This window comes from Condylura cristata, unplaced genomic scaffold (assembly GCF_000260355.1).
Source record: "Condylura cristata isolate star-nosed mole 26May11 unplaced genomic scaffold, ConCri1.0 scaffold00003, whole genome shotgun sequence".
Classification (NCBI taxonomy): domain Eukaryota; kingdom Metazoa; phylum Chordata; class Mammalia; order Eulipotyphla; family Talpidae; genus Condylura; species Condylura cristata.
In genome coordinates this window covers 3,255,222-3,272,697 of record NW_004567104.1, presented here as the reverse complement: position 1 = coordinate 3,272,697, position 17,476 = coordinate 3,255,222, and the positions used below count along the sequence as shown (strand labels likewise).

The 17,476-nt window shown below is 32.4% G+C and overlaps 1 protein-coding gene across 1 annotated transcript in view; it reads left to right on the top strand.

Moving 5' to 3' along the window:
- Positions 1 to 17,476, top strand: part of SI (sucrase-isomaltase (alpha-glucosidase)) — a 104,001-nt gene that overhangs the window by 77,162 nt on the left and 9,363 nt on the right. The window contains 9 exon segments of the mRNA XM_004674929.1: positions 1,524 to 1,662; positions 4,253 to 4,386; positions 8,732 to 8,766; positions 8,857 to 8,973; positions 9,895 to 10,043; positions 12,240 to 12,324; positions 12,405 to 12,461; positions 13,105 to 13,229; positions 16,260 to 16,348. Of these exon segments, the coding sequence (XP_004674986.1) occupies positions 1,524 to 1,662; positions 4,253 to 4,386; positions 8,732 to 8,766; positions 8,857 to 8,973; positions 9,895 to 10,043; positions 12,240 to 12,324; positions 12,405 to 12,461; positions 13,105 to 13,229; positions 16,260 to 16,348 (930 nt within the window).

Below are 17,476 nucleotides of genomic sequence, written 5' to 3'. Positions count from 1 at the left end.
TTTATCAGGCTATTACAATCAGATGAAGGGGACAGGATTCATAATTCCTACTATAATAACTATTATAACTACACTCTGGGCCACAGCTTGATTTATTATCATTATTATTCAACATAATTTTAAGATGAAAATTAGGAAGCATGTTTTATCTATACTAACACATTTCTAATTTGTTTGAACTTATTGCTTTGAAGTATTCCAGTTGACTGCTGGTGTACATGATTTAGTGACATGTATCTGAGAAAATGTGCACCTGTTCCCCTACATAAAATATAGTATTGAAACCAGTGGTACCTCAATAAAAAGATGACAATTAAAAGATCCAGGTTTAAACATTGTCAATATTAATTTTAATGACATTTTATTGTTTTTTTTCCATTAATTTTACAGATGTATAATTTTGAGAGAAGTATTTCATACCTCAATACATGCAAATGTTTAACTTATCCAGAGCCTACAACATTAAAACCACCGTTCCCTTCTCTTTCTCTCCATTTGTTTTCATAGCAATTATCACTTTCATAAGTCTAGGAGATATTTTTGTTGAATTTTGTCAGTTTGCTCTCTTTGATAAATGTATAAAATCATCTGGTGAATGAATTTCACTTTCTGACTTATTTAATTAGTATAAAAACCTCAAAAGTTACTGTTTGTTTCAAAAATCACTATTTTGACTGTTTAAATTGCTGAGTAGCACAACATGTAGTATGCTTCATAATTTCTTTATATTCTCATCTGTTGATAGGTATTTAGCTTGATTCCATGATATAATTATTCTGAATAATGTTGATATAAACAAAGGAGTGCATAAACATTTACATATTGTTTTCATATTATTTGAGTAAATGCCTACTACTGGATTACTGGATCACCTCCTTTTTAAGTTTTTTTTTTTTTTTTAGGAAATCTTCCATAACATTTTTTATATAACTGTAATAATTTATAGTACTACCAAAGGAAATTAGTGTTTAACTTCCTCCACAATCTCACCAACATTATATACTGCATATAATCTGTACTTTGAAAACTACAACTCACTATCACAATAAATAAAGTAAGACACAAAGATGTGGAGATATTTCAGGTTCATATATAGGACCAGTACTCTTTAAGATTAAAAAAAGAAGTCTTAAAAAAAAAAGCATTTTTATACTTGGAAAAAAGAAATAATATTATTATTTAATAAATGATATTTTAGGAATAAACTTCATTTAGATTTTTATTGATTTATGTTAATTCATATCTTTGTTACAGAATATAAACTTTTCACATGTTTTTCAGTCACACTTAAAACTGTTCAATGTGAAATAGTAGAACTTTTCACATGTTTTTTCAGCCACATTTAAAACTATTCAATGTGAAAACAATTATTTTCATGTATCATTGGCATAGGCACTGTACCAAAGGTTAAAATTAAACAAAAGTTTGGAAAATGATTTGTTTTGTCAAAAGAATATATAATGGTTATTTATACATTGTGATATAAATTAATTTTTAAAATATTTATTCACTGATTTTCCTAGCACTCACAAAAAGAACTGATGGATTACATTTCAGAACTTTGTGTATGGAAACTGAACATATTCTAAGTGATGGGTCATCAGTTTCACATTATAATGTTCACAATCTATATGGATGGTCACAAGCAAAACCTACTTATGAGTAAGCAATGTGCATTATTATCTTTTCAAATACTATGAGCCTTTAGAGTATAGAAACAGTAATACTTACTCTAAATGTCTTTCATTACTGACTTAATCTTATCTGGTATGCCTTTTCTTTACCAATATTTTCTGTAATTGACTTATACTTTCTTGTAATTTTATAACAGTTGTTTCCCTCTCTCAGCATGCAATATTTAAAAACTATGTATCATTCAGAAACTAATTCTAAAGAGCTTTATTTCCCACTGTGTACACAGCAGCTCTTAGGAATGCAGTGCTTGAAAAAAGTAAATACTCAATGTATAGTTTTTAATTTATTTATATATTTTTAAAGGCTTGTTTATTTATGCATATAGAACTGGGGTACAAGCTAGAGGCAAGGGTGTGAGAGGATATACCAGAGAGAGAAGAGAGTAGGGAGCAGAAAAGACAGATCTGCTGAAAGGCACTGCTGAGAGGAGCGGCGGATAGGGCAGGGGAGGTATGGCATGCCATGTGGGTCACCCACCAGGCCAGAGATTGAACATGTGCTGCAGTGGTTGCAATAACTTCATAGTGCTGTTTTTTAACTTGTGGCACCACCAGGGAGGGCCCCTAATTTTCCATTTATAAATGAGCAAATAATTTATGTAACATGATGTCATTAATTTAGAAATCAATGCATGACTAAATCTGTTATTTAAAATAATTGTGATAAAATAGTTGTTATGAAATTAGATACGTGTGGGAGATTTGCAGCTCCTCAAAGTTAAATGACCATACCAAGTGACTTCTATTTAACACTGATTACAATGGCACACAGGCCACTCTGAAATAAATGAAATGTTCTGTAATTCTAAAAATCTAAAAATAATATATACATATATACATACATATATATATATATATATATATAATGTGAGTGTGTAATTCTATAACTCATATAATGTAGCTACTAGCCATACATTATTGTGAGTAATGAGACATGTTACTTAGGGAAGTAATTTTAAGTTGAACTTCAGGTAAATATATTTTAATGCAATTATGTATCATGGCCCCATATTACTAGTGGCTCTTATATTACACAATGCAACTTCAAAACACTGGATATTAAATATGCATTGTAGTCACTTAAATGATTTTTAAAAAATGCTGCCTTAATAGGTCAGTCTTAAAGTCTAAATATCTGAATGTAAGTAAATTTCCATAGCAGGTTCTGATGAGATTCCAGATTTGAAATGTGCTGTTCAGTTATATGAGGGTGATAAAGGAATAAAACATGTTCTGTAGTAAAGCATAATATTTCCTTGTGTGCCTTATCACTGCACCAATCTCTTTAACTTACAATAGGTTGATTATTTAAGAAATTATTTTTAAATGAATAACCACAAAATTGTTCACAAAATCATAGTGTAAAGACTCTACAATTGTATATGATGCCTAGAAAATGTGATTTTTAAGGAAAAATACTTTTCTTCAGCAGTGCCTTTTATTTTTTCAACTATTCACAGCTAACTTCTCTTTACCAGTAGTATATGTGTGTTTCTATATATGTATAGATGTGTATGTATGCATATCCATAAATAGATAGTATGTATAAATATGTATACCCACATATGTATATGTATATTGAAGCAAACTTATGACAATATACTCATGAATTAATTATATATATTAAAAGAGAAGTACACAATTTAAGAGAAATCAAAATAAAGTATTTTCCTCATACAGGGCATTGATTAGAATCTTGGACCACATTCAAGATACAGGATTGTTCCTGATACATTGTAGGGATTTCAAAAATTTAAAAGACTCACTTATCCCAATACGATTATAATAAACAGGCATATAAGTTCAAGGGAGTTAATGGTAGGGTTGCAAATAGTTGATTAAATAATGTATGTAAACATGTTTGAAGCCCTTTTACATCTTAAATAATGTTATCACTGGAAAGAAATTGAAGTCTCAATACTATTTTCAGTCCCTTGATGTGATTGGTCTATTTATTTTCTTTATCTTTCCTACTTCATCTCAGATGGTTACATAATTCCAGTTACATGATTTCAAAAATGTATCCATTTCTTCACTGTTTAAAATAAGGAATACTAGAGTATGATTATCTGGTGAGTGATATGGAAGTCAAGTTTTGACAAGTCATAATTGAGAAGGGTTTGAACCATCAGTAATTACAACCTAAACTTTTTATTATAAAGAACACATACCTCTAAACCACAAACAATGATACAGCCAATGTTGCTTCAATGAAATAAATGCATACACATACTTAAAAATACAATTCTGACCTTAGGTAATGGTATTACAATTAATTTAGGTGCATAATAACACCTTTAATTATAATAAAATTAGTTCATTCAAAAAGTTTACAATATGAATAGTTCATTTGGTCATGTTAATGGTTGCCTTAGTTAATATTAATTGAGCATATATGAAGCCCACTTTGGAAAGTCCTGGTAATTATTATTAGAACTTTTATACTATAGTAGCGTGAATAATAAGAGCTAGATTTACCAAAAGATAAAATTGACACTTTCAATCAAATAATAAATATCTAATGTAAATACTAATAAATTCTTCCCCACTTATTTTAGTGCATTGCAGAAAGTAACTGGCAGAAGAGGAATCATTGTTTCTCGTTCCACATATCCAACTGCTGGGCGATGGACAGGACACTGGCTTGGTGACAACTATGCAGAGTGGGACAACTTAGACAAATCAATCATTGGTATGTGAAAATTCTGAACTTTATGCTTACTACTATGAGCATTATATGAGTTATTTAATTTAGCTTATGCTAGTTCATATATTTGGAGAGACTTTCTTGAAACTTCTATTTTGCATCGTATTTAGTCACAATTGATATCAGGAATACAAAGTTGAGTAGGAAGCAGGATATGGATGCCATGGAGAATCTAACGAAACCCTTCTTGTCCATTTTGAAATATGGTATAACCCCTTTCTCCCTCATATTCCTAACTAGAATGGCAGGAACTGAAAAGGATAACATTTAGAACTAAGAATAAAAATCTAGAAATCTAGAGAAATAAATGTCAAAAAATGAAACATTTAAAACCAGAACTTAAAAGTTACTTGAAAATAATTAAATGAGAGGAAAATAAATGTCATTTTATTTTATTTGTTTTTGATTTTGTTTGTTTTTGTTTTGTCTCTATTAAACCCCTATGTCCAAAGCCCATCTGCCTACCTTCCCCAAACCCTCTTCACTTTTTCCTCTTTTAACTCGCTAATTATTATCTTCTTTTTTCACAGTTCAGGTATTATTTCTTCTGTTCTTATATGTGCATGTGTGTGTATAAAATATGGTTCAACTATTATTCTTTCTATTATTTATGTGTGTATGTATAATATTATTCCACAGAGAAGTGAAATCACTTGATATCTTTCATTTTTTGACTAATTTTTTTCAACATAATCATCTTGAAGTCCAACATGTATCCTAAATGTCACCATCTCATCTTTCTTCATAGTTGTGTAATATTCCATCCAATTATTTGTTTCATGATCTCTCCAGTCATTCAATTTTAAATATTTATGTTATAAACAGAGTATGGATAGGAAATTTTTGCCTACATCTTTAACCTCTGCATTTTTACTGGTGTGTTCAGACCATTCACAATTAGGATGATTATTGATATTATTATTTTTTAGTATCTATCATTTTTGTTTTTGATTGCTTTATTTTCTGTTGTTTCCTTTTCCACTGCTTCTCTGTGCTATTCCTGGTATTTGTTCCATGCTACTTCTACCAAGTCCTTCACTTCTTCTGTGGTTTATAAATGCTATGAATTTTACTTAAATTCTTATGTGTTAGGTCCTTTATTCCTTTATAAGCTGTTGTCTGCTCTCTGACCTATACCTATACAAATTCTGTTCATATTCCCCCCACCCAAATAATATTTTGCTATTATTACTTTCTTGCTCATGCTTCTAGTGTTGTACTGCCATTTTCACTTGCTCAGGAGTTTGTGTTTCAGTTTTTCTTTCTTGTAGAAAAATTCCTTTTGTTATTACTTAGAAAGCATGTCTAATTACAGCAAACTTAATTAACTTCTGTTCTCAGAGAAAATATTATTATATCCTTATATTTACTTATTTTCTTAATATTTATTTATGCTTACAGAACTGGGGTACAGGCCAGAGATATGGGGGGTGAGAGGATTCACTGGAGACAGAGTGAGAAACAGAACAGGCAGATCCACTGAAGTACACTATTGAGGGGAGCAGCAGTCTGGTCAGTAGAGGTCTGCTGTGCCATGTGGGTTTGCTCCCCCACCCGGGATTGAACTTCTGTTTCAGCAGGCTTCGTAGAGATTCATAGTGCTTCACTTTAATCCACTGAGTCACCAGGAAGAGCCGCACTCTTATATTTAATTGATGATTTTAGAAGATAGAGACTTTCTGACTGGAAGATGTGTATTTTATCTTTGCAAATATTTTTTTACTCTCTCCTTGCCTGATGTCTAGACTGAGATACAGGGGACCCAGTTTGGAAGTACGTGTATGTTCTTTTCTTACCTCCTGAAGAATATTTCTTTATATTTAAATTTTGATAATTTGACAAAGATACAGCTAGTTATAGGTCACTTTACATTTTTTTTTTAAGAATTATTTGTGCATACAGAACTGGGGTACAGGCCAGAGGCTTAGGGGCGGTGAGAGGCTTCACCAGAGACAGAGTGGGGAACAGAACAGGCAGATTGACAAAGTACACTGCTGAGGGGAGCAGTGGGCGGGTCAGGAGAGGTCTGCCAGACCATGTGGTCACCTCTGGGGCAGGCGGGAATCGAACTCATGCAGAAGCGGCTTTAGATTCTCAATGCTGTGCTTTCACCCACTGCACCACCAGGGAGGGCCCACTTTACATTTTTAAATGTAGGTGTTCTTTCTGCTTCCAGGACATCCATATTTAATTCATTATGGAGATTTGAAATTGCTAATTATTTTTTGAATAAGGTTTATGTTCCTTTTCTTTTTTTTAATCCCTTCTGGAGTACTTGTAATTATTAGTTCTCTTCTTCTAATTTAGTCTGTTATAACTCAGGGTTTCTTAATTTTTTCCTCTTTCTTGACTCTTTTCTATTAAATGTACAAATTGCTAACTTGAGTCTTCTATAGCTGAAATATTTTCTCTGCCAGTTTAATTCTATTAAAATCCCTGTATAGATTTATCTAAATTTCATTAAGATTTTTTTGTGTGATTTTTTAATATATTCAATCTCCTTTAGTACGAATGTTCTTTGTGCCTGGTTATCCTTTCTGAGACCATATATTTGTTTATTTGCTTATAGATGAATTTCTAGTATGTCATTTGCAATTTTTAATGTTGCTCATTTGCAGTTGTTGTCAGGTAGTTTATCTAATCTGATTACTTAATAGCTATTCCAGGATTTCTCTCTTTCTCATTTTGTTTTTCCATGTTGTGTTGTGATTGTGACCTGCTTACTTTGCATGTATATTGCCTTTTATACAGCAATGCTTGCTTGTCTGCATGGTTGGAGCCCTGCGATAAATTCCCTTTGTTTATATTTTTAGTTTACCTTGATGTGAGGTTCATTTCAGTTGGAGGAGTTATATCAGTTACTTCTATCTCTTCTTTGACCCCACAGCAAGTTATATCCCACGCTTAGGTTATATTCATTTTCCATCCGGCATCCCTACTGGTCTTTTTCTGCTATATGTCATGATCTATGAAGTTTGGGTTTCCCATCATGGAGACCAGTATTTGGACCACCAGAACCATGTTCTGGGATGAATTTGCACTTGACCAAAAGGCATATTGTGTACATAACAGGCAAATTTATGGCAACTTAACACTGTAACAACTTAACATCACTGTCCAACTGCAGCTCTTGAGTTACTGCAAAGTATATGTGTACTTTGTTTTCTTTTCCAGAGAATAATGAGTTAATTCTAAAATCCTTCTTTCTGCTCTTGAATTTTTTATGATGCAGGGCCTGTCTTAGCCTGGCTTCTCTTTGATCTCTTTCAGTATGGTCAGGAGAGTTTGCTTTTGGTCACATGCCATTCCAACCTCAGATTTCCCAATATTTTGAGTCTGAGTGCGTATAGATACCATTGCCCACACTTAGGTCTTTGTCCACTCACATGTTGATAAAATCCCTTCAAGGAATTTAACAATGTCAAGAGTTGCCCCAGTCATGGCTTGAGAAGTCAACTCCCAGTCTGGACACTGCCCCCTTTATTTTGTCTTGTTCTTTCCTCTCAGTGGCCACTGATCTTAGTTCTGGAGCTCCTTGGGAAAGTCCTGAGGTTGCATGGCTAAGTTGAAGCTTCTGGGTGTTCCTATAAACAAATGCTATTTAAGTTTATAGTTGTTTTCTAGCAAGAGCATGATTCTAGCCTATCTTTTCAACAATGTTATGAATGGAGTCCATCACTGTTATTTTAAAGAGGACATGGATACTTTTAATTCATATATATTAAAAAAAGTCTTTGCTATTAATAGTAGTATTCAAGGGAAATATATATATATATATATATATATATATATGTACACACATATCCACATATACATACATATATATATATATGTACACACATATCCACATATACATACATATATATATATAGAGAGAGAGAGAGAGAGAAAGAAAGAGAGAGAGAAATAGTCCTTTAAAAGAAGAGTTAAGAAGGCAAAAACATTTTATTTAATTGAAATGATCACTTTTCATTGGCCTTTATTTAATAAGAGTATTTCAGTTGCTTCAAATAATAAGACCTACAGTTAAAATATTGAAGACTCAAACTTAAATTATAAAAAATGAAATCAGTAAAACCATGACCACTTCTTTTTAATAATATAATATGTAACTGTATTTTGTTCTAAATATGTCATCTTTTAAGAGTCAAAGCTAATATGTATAAATATTATGAAAAGAATGATAAAACATATTAATAATCTGATAAATATTTCCTTGAATAAGAGGTTGCTATTAGTGGTAAAATATCTCAATAAATAGGATAAAAGCAAATATTAAAACATATAAAAAAGTAGTTTTCTAATTTTTTTGTTGTTCTAATTATTTTAGGTATGATGGAATTTAGTCTCTTTGGGATATCTTATGTAAGTGGCTCAACTTCTTTTATCTTCATAACTTGTAAGTCTTAAGATGTCATTTGTTACATGTTAATTAAATATAACAATATGTTTTAGACTGGAGCAGATATCTGTGGATTCTTCAACAATTCAGAATATCAACTTTGTGCCCGCTGGATGCAACTTGGAGCATTTTATCCATACTCAAGAAATCACAACATTGCATTTACTAGAGTATGTAATTACTACACATACTGTAAACTGTTTCCTCTCTATACTTATATATTTTAAATAAAATTGACCTTACATCAATGTTTTGCAAATGAAGACTTTGGACCAGTTCACATTTCTGAGTACATTTAAACCCAGCAGTTTGAGAATTTTAAACTTGCTTTACTCTTCTTTATACATTTTGGTGAATGACTTTATTAGCTAGCATACTTACTGCTGTTATATAATACCTGCCTCTGGATTTCTTTCAAAATGCTATAGAACAGTAAAAATTCAGCCTCAAACTAAATAATGAATTGTCAAAAGTCATTTGAATTAGCTGTAACAGGGCATAAAATGAACATATTTAAAAGACATGCGCCAAGCCATTGAAATGTAAAATGTTAATTATTTCCCTTGGCTGTAATTTTTGAGCAGCATTTTTTTTTTTTCCAGTATCAGTTTTAGTACTTGAACTGCAGTACATTTCCACAGCATACTTGGACACCTTTATTTTCTGGTCTCCCAATATTGGCACCATTTCTTATATGATTAATTCTTTAACACATTCCACTCATTTTCTATGGGATGAACAATGTACAAGTTCACTATGATGCATTTCATATTTCTCCTAGAATTTTCACCATAACCCAGAGTATCACCATAGTTGAAAATGTAATTGTCATCTATTGAAATGTAAACTGCTCTCTAGGTATGATCATATAAAATCAGTCAATTCATATGCTTAATTTATTATTTCTATTAAGTATTAATATTTTAACTTGCATCACATGGTATAAATGTTTGCATAATATTTTATGCATATAGAATATAATGTGTGGCAATTTAATATGATTTATGCTTTTATTTTTAAAATATGTATTTGAAAATTATGGCTTTAATAAAAACAATAATTTTTAACTATTACATTTTTCTCTGTTACAGAGACAAGATCCTGTTTCCTGGAATCAGACTTTTGCTAACATGTCCAGGGACGTTCTAAATATTAGATACACTTTATTGCCCTATTTCTATACACAGATGCATGAAGCTCATGCTAATGGTGGCACTGTTATCCGACCCCTTTTGCATGAGTGAGTATAAAATTATTTTCCTAACACAGAGTGATACATTTTATGTAATTTAGTCAATAATTGCTTGTAGCACAATGTAGAATATTTTATTTTTTTAAAGATTCATTTATTTATACATACAGAAATGGGGTACAACCTGAAATGCAGGAGCAGTGAGAGGATTCACCAGAGATAGAGTAGGACTCAGAACAGGCACATCCACAAAATACACTGCTAAGGGGCACAGGGGTCACCTCCAGGGCGGAGGAATCAAACTCGCACTGAAGAGGCTGTGGCCAGTTTGCAGTGCTGCGTCCTTATCCTTTAGGCCACAAGGGAGGGCCCAAAATATAGAATATATTAAATTGAAGACATTTTTATTGCATAGTAGCATACCTTCTGGCATAATGAACATTTATTAAAAGCATTAATCAATTATTAAAAAAAGTAATAATCCGGCCCTCCCTGGTGGCGCAGCGGGTTAAAGCACAGCATCGAGAATCTAAAGCCACTTCCGCATGAGTTCGATTCCCGCCTGCCTCGGAGGTGACCACATGGCGTGGCAGACCTCTCCTGACCCGCCCGCTGCTCCCCTCAGCAGTGTACTTCGCCGATCTGCCTGTTCTGCTCCCCACTCTGTCTTTGGTGAATCCTATCACCCTCCACATCTCTGGCCTGTACCCCAATTCTGTATGAATGAAGAAATAAATCTTTAAAAAAAAAAAAGTAATAATCCTTTTTAGATATAACTACTATACAGTAGGCACTTTTGTAGATGACTTCATACACTTTGTTACAGTGAAAATTTTCAAAAATTCTTGGACATAAGTTTTGTTTTCTCTATATTGTATTTGTTTTGATTGAAACTTATAGAAGTTAAATACTAAATCTACATCAAATATTGAAATTCTGTTTTATGGCCACAGTTGCTAAAACTTTAACAGGTCCTAGTTTAAAAACAAATACAAATAAATGGGACGTTAAATAATAAAACACAAACAAATGAACAAAAATACGAACAGAAAACAGTTGAATTAATTTTTTGTGTAACCTGCAATATCAGAGTAATTGAAAAATTACATTGTCATTCTTAATACAGAATTCTTATTAGTAATAAGAATTGTTAGATTGTATTTTGTTAAGCATTAAAATGTACATAGCAAATATTTAGCTTAATTAAAGCAATAGTAACCTAAAACTGCCAAAAAAAAAAAAACACAGATTGATCACTCTTTTGATAATAGAGTAAGATGCAATTCTCTTAAAGATTTACCTCAATTCATATTATCCTTTAGTTGTTTTAATAGTCCTTTCAATAGCTCTCCTGACATTTTATTTATATCTTGCCTCTTTCACATCCATACTTTCTCTTTCTTTTTCTTTCTCTTTTTCTTTTTCTTTTGGCTTTTCCTTATTAACTCCCTGAAGCAGAATCAGCCCTGAATTGTATATCCAACCAGAAACATTATTAATTGTGCAGATCTTTATTCTAATGGGTGGAATATATACATAATGGAATAGCACTAATCTTTCTTGGGACATTTTCCCCATAGGAAGTTCATGGAGAAATAAATCCAGCAGTCCAACTTTTCATTAATCTCAGTTTAAAAGGAACAAACAAACAAAAATTGCACTCTAATTTCAACTAGAGAAAAAAAAATATGGGTACTTAGTTGTCTCTCTTCTTAAAACTATGTTTTTTTTTCTTTTTTTTTTTAATTTTTTATTCCAGATATTTATGTCTCAGATTTAGAATTCTATTAAAAAAGGGAAGCACCTTTAAGAAAATGTACTTCCAATATGCAGTAAGATCTATTTAAGTAAGATAAGCAAATATTGTAAAATTGTTGAATCAAGATAACTGATACTCACATTTCATATTTTTCTTCCAGATTGTTTGTTTATAGTTTTTACTTTCTAGTTTGTTGATCTTATACTAGGCAAATTTAATACTTGTATGTCTGTGAGTTATTTTCAAAGGTGAATTTTCATTTACCTGATCACCATAATTCTCTGCATTCTGTCAGGAAGGCTAGACATTGTTTAGATTTACTCATAAAGTATCAGACCTTGCACATTAAATTCCTAGTGCTAGAACTGCTATTTTTTGTAGTGTATGCTAATTGTAATGTACAAAGTTTCATTCTCAAAATATAACTTAATATTGCACTTTATAGAAATAAAGCTAATTAAATTATTTGTGAATATTTTTTCAAGGTTCTTTAATGACAAGGAAACCTGGGATATATTCAAACAGTTCTTGTGGGGTCCGGCATTTATGGTTACCCCTGTATTAGAAGCTGTAAGTCCCATCACATATTTTTGTTCAAAAATAAATTTCTCTTGATTTCTATGTTCTTAATAATTGTATCTTTATTCTAGGATACAGTAGTTGTAAAAGGCTATGTCCCCAATGCTCGCTGGTTTGATTACCATACGGTAAGTTGTTAAGAAATTCTAGGAAATTAGCTAAAGAGTAATGTGTCAGTTTGGTCCTTTATTTTTTTTAAAGTGTTTAGTTTCCACTTATAGAAAGTAAGATATTTCTTGTGAATTATAGCTAAATTAATGCATCATGAAGTATAGTAAATGTACTGTGACATAGTTTGTTATGTAACCATTGATTTATTTTAGCAAACAAACATGGATGTTGCATATATATATATGTATATATATATATATACACACACAAAGGTCATTTTCCTTTGGTGGACATGCAAAGTTAATATAAAAGAAACTCATTTTTTTCTAATAGTTATATGACAAATCAAGAATAGTAGTTATATGACAAATCAAGAATAGCTTTATTAACTTTCAAAAAAGATCCATAGATTTTATATATATATATTTTTTTTTTCATATGAGTGACATAAAAGTGGTTAGTGGTAAATTACTTCCAAAGCAATCAGTAAACTAAGGGCTAAAGCTATTCTTTAAAGAATACATTCCTGACTAGATGCTTATATTTTTGTTACTTTTTTTTTAATTTAAAAGTACATTCTATAAATGTACCAAATATCAAAACTGCTAATGATTCAATTTCTTGCTGCTTTTCTTTTCCTTCCAAACCTCTCATTTCCAGGGTAAAGATATTGGTCTCAGAGGACAGTTTAATGAATTTGATGCTCCATTATATAAAATAAACCTACATGTCCGTGGTGGTCACATCTTACCATGCCAACAACCTTCTCAAAATACATTTTACAGGTAAGCAAGCTGTTCACAAAGCACACATTAAATCTGTAGATGGATCATGCTAGAATTGTAGAAAAGTAGGAAGCATCTAAGATGTCATCCTACTTTCAAGCTGAAAAGTTAATAAACTATAGTTTCATGATAAGTCAGAGTATGTTCACTCCCACTCATTATAAAGCATGATATGTAAAATTTGTGTTTGTTTCAGTATTCCCTTTCCCCAAAATATGGGATGATGTAGTCTGGTCCACATGTAGGAAGTTTGTAAGGAACTGCAAGCATAAAGAGGCACAACCTTTTAATGAACTGGAGAAAAAAGTGTCCATTAATTGTTTCAAAGGAAAATAATATCGATTATACAAATTAATAAAAATAATTTATTTAAATAGCACAGTTTATACCTGTCTTCCCATGATGTTTGCTTCTAAAGATAGTTCAGAAGTAAACCTGCTAGTGCCTCTGTCTACAAGATAATGCAGATACAAGAGACTTATGAAAGTCAACTTTCCAAGGCATTACCCCCTTTTCTAGTAAAGAGACATCTCAGACCAACATACCAACTAAGACCGAATAGTAATGTCTTTGATTATTTTGTCTGACATTCTTGAAAAAAAAAATAACTATTTTCAATGTCAAATGAATTTTTATAACATTCAAACAAATACTACACAAAACTTTTCTTTCTGTATTTTCTGTTTTCCCCACATCATTCTATTTGTCCTGTGAAGTACCTCTGAGTCATTTTATCCATGAAAATGTAGCTATATGTTGACAATGTTACAACCCATCATGGCTTAATTCCCTTTTATCCACAGAAGAACCAAATTTATACCCATTTCCCATCTAAAAATGAAAGATAAGCCATATTTTCTATCACTTACCATTCTTCATATAGGCAAAACGATCTTGCTTGATTTCCCTTACCTAGTATGATGCTCCTTCAGCAAAATGTTCTATCTACCAGGGATCAATGGTTCACTCTTCCTGCTGTGACTGAGATGAGAGTATATTTCTTTAACCAGTCACCAAGTACATATTTCCTCTAGCTAAACTATTAACTTAAATGTTAACACACTAAAGGACTCGGGCCTTATTATTTAGCTTCTTAGTGCTTCATTAACCCGCTGTGCTACCAGAGAGGACCTAAATAAGATTTTTAATGTCACTAATAATATACGCTGTCTCTTCTCATGCTATATCCACTTTCTTGGTGATCTTTGTGTTAACACACTGGTTTGTTTGAATATGACCTTTCCAGTTATTAAAAGTGTCAGATAAGTTTCTATCAATATTTTACTGTGATATAAATGACAAAGAAGACAAAGTGATTGTGCCTAAGAACTGACAGATTTGTTTAAGCATTCAAAAGAGTGAAATGTACATTTAGGATTCCTTCTATTAAAAAAGAAGTAAATTCACTCATTCTCTGTTTCTGTAGTTACTTTTGGGTAAATCAGTGCAGTGTATGGCATCAGGGTTGTTTGTGTATGTGTGTAAAGATATACATGCTTAAACTTTAAGCATGTTGGACATTTGTCAGTTAAATCATTTTTTTTTTTAGATTTATTTATTTATTCATACAGGCCAGAGGTGCAGGGGTAGTGAGAAAATTCACCAGAGACAGAGCAGGGCACAGAACAGGAAGATCAACAAAGTGCACTGCTGAGGGGTGCCTTGGCAGAGGTCAGGAGGTCTGCTCCACCGTGTGGTCACCTCCCAGGGTGGGTGGGGATCAAACTCATACTGAAGTGGTTTTAGCTTCTTAGTGCTGCATTAACCCACTGTGCCACCAGGGAGGGCCTAAATAAGATTTTTAATGTCATTGATAATATACACTTGTCTTTTATACTAGTGAGCATGAACTTTACATGTATATTCATTAATGCAAAAGCATATTTTATATAAAATATCAGATATCAAATTGCTATGGAGGTTTGAACTCGCAATATCCTGGATAACTTAGCAGACTTCCATGGTAGTATTGCCTTTAACAGTTGTGATTGGAAAGGCAGACAGACACATTTGCCTGAGAAATCCTTTCTTAGCAGTTCAAGGCTGTCCAATAAAGTTGTTAGTATAATTATCATGGAAGCGGTTGCTTAGTTTACAGATAGTTTTATGCAGGCACGAGTTGGAGGTATTGTCCATTCTAAGGTTAAGACATAACAATTATTGGCTACCCTCTACATTGTTATTAACAACTACCAAAGACAATTCAGTGACATGTGTGGAAACGTGAGAAGGCTTAAGTCCCAACAGATGGAAATAAATGCTATTTAGAGTCTCATTGTTTGAATACTGTGCATATATGGATGTATGAGAAAGTAAAGTTGTATAGCTAAATAAACAATTGAAAAAGTAATAAGAATAGAAGTGAGTTCCTAAAATAATGATCAAGAACAGGATTGGGAGATAGAATAATTAAATATGTCATTAAACTTACATAGTTTTAACTATTTTAAGTGAGAGTACTAATTGCTTTTCTACAGGAGGCAATCTATTGAGATCAAAAGATATTTTGATCAGACTTCCCTCAGTGAAGGCCTTTATGGTTTTTATCATTTCCATTAGCTAATTAACAAAAGCAAAGTCTTTTAATTTATTTTTTCTGAAATAGTTTTTATTTATGCTAATTTAATTTTAAAAATATTTTTATTTATCTATATATAGAAGAACTGAGTGTAGGCCAGAGGGGGATAGGTTTGAAGGACTCACCAGAGAGGATTGGGGAGCAGAGGAGGGAGATCTACTGAAATAGACTGCTGCACGTATTTCAGCAGTATTATTGAGGGTATTACAGCAGTGGGCGAGACAGGAGAGGTCTGCTGTGCCGTGTGGTTAACCTCCATGCCTTGGGATCTAATATGTGTCACAGTGGCTGGTAATAGCTTAATAATCCTGTCTTTAAACCCTGGAATATCAGGGAGGACCATTAATTGAAAATTTTATTTGTGCTCCTTTGAATATTTATATTTCATAAAATAACATAACGATACATACACATTTCTGTAAGTGTGGATAAATTTACCTTTTTTTTTATAGCCGAAAAAATTACATGAAGCTAATCGTTGCTGCTGATGATAAACAAATGGCACAAGGATCTCTGTTTTGGGATGATGGGGAAAGCATAGGTAAGTGCCCGTTTAAATTATTGATGACCTGCATATTATTTCCTATTAGTTTTGTGTTGCTTCTGATGTATTTGGAGTTTCTACAGAAAGATACTAATAGCATAAAAATCTAAGTTAGTTTAGTAATTAGTAGAATCAGCAACACAAATAAGTTATAAATATTTGAAAATTTTCCTCCTTAAACTAAATAGAGTTGATACCTATTGTAAATGCCTGGAAGTTAAGATATTTGTGTAGGCAAAGTTTGTACTAAATTGATCACCATTGTATTCTCAGAACATAATGCTCTGTCATTCATACAATAAAATATATGTGAGGCCGACCAAACTGTAAATTCATGTTGTATGTGCACAGATTGCTGCATAACGACTACTGCTGAAACAAGAAGATAGTGCAGAAGCAAACCTCAATTTTGGCCTGTGTATTATATGACTATTATAACTAGAGCTTCTAATAGGCAGTATTTTCTACCTTGCATATAGTTTTAAATTAGATTTATATTTACTCCATAACTGTTCCTTCATGCTAATTTCCTAGCAGTGGGTGCTCTGTTGACCATTGACATCAGGATTACCTGGGGTATTTTGTTAATAATCAGTTCTAGAGCAGCAGTTCTGCCCACTTGATCCTATGCAGGCACCCCTTTCCACCAGCTGTCCCCCACTGCAGGGCCTCCTGTGCCTACCTTCTGCCTCCTGCCCCTGCGACTTGTTCCATGCTAGGGCCTCTCTACACTGACCTCCCGCAGGGGAGGCTGTTGAACTCACAGTCACCTACCTGTGACCATGCAGGCCTCTCTCAGCAAATCTGTTCCTTTCAAGGCAGCTCGTCATGCCCACTTGTGCCTATACCAGTGTCATTTACTTTTCTGTCCCTTTTTTAATAAACCTGTTTTGCTTTGTTTTAAATATATAGAGAGAGAGAGACTGAGAATTCAGTAGTTCTGGAATCCATCCAAATTGTGTGTGTGTGTGTATATATTTTGGTGAGACTCTGGATTTGGCATTTAAGTAAAAGGAGGTTTCCATGCCATTAAGAAAAAAGAAAGAAAGAAAGAAAGAAAGAAAGAAAGAAAGAAAGAAAGAAAGAAAGAAAGAAAGAAAGAAAGAAAGAAAGAAAGAAAGAAAG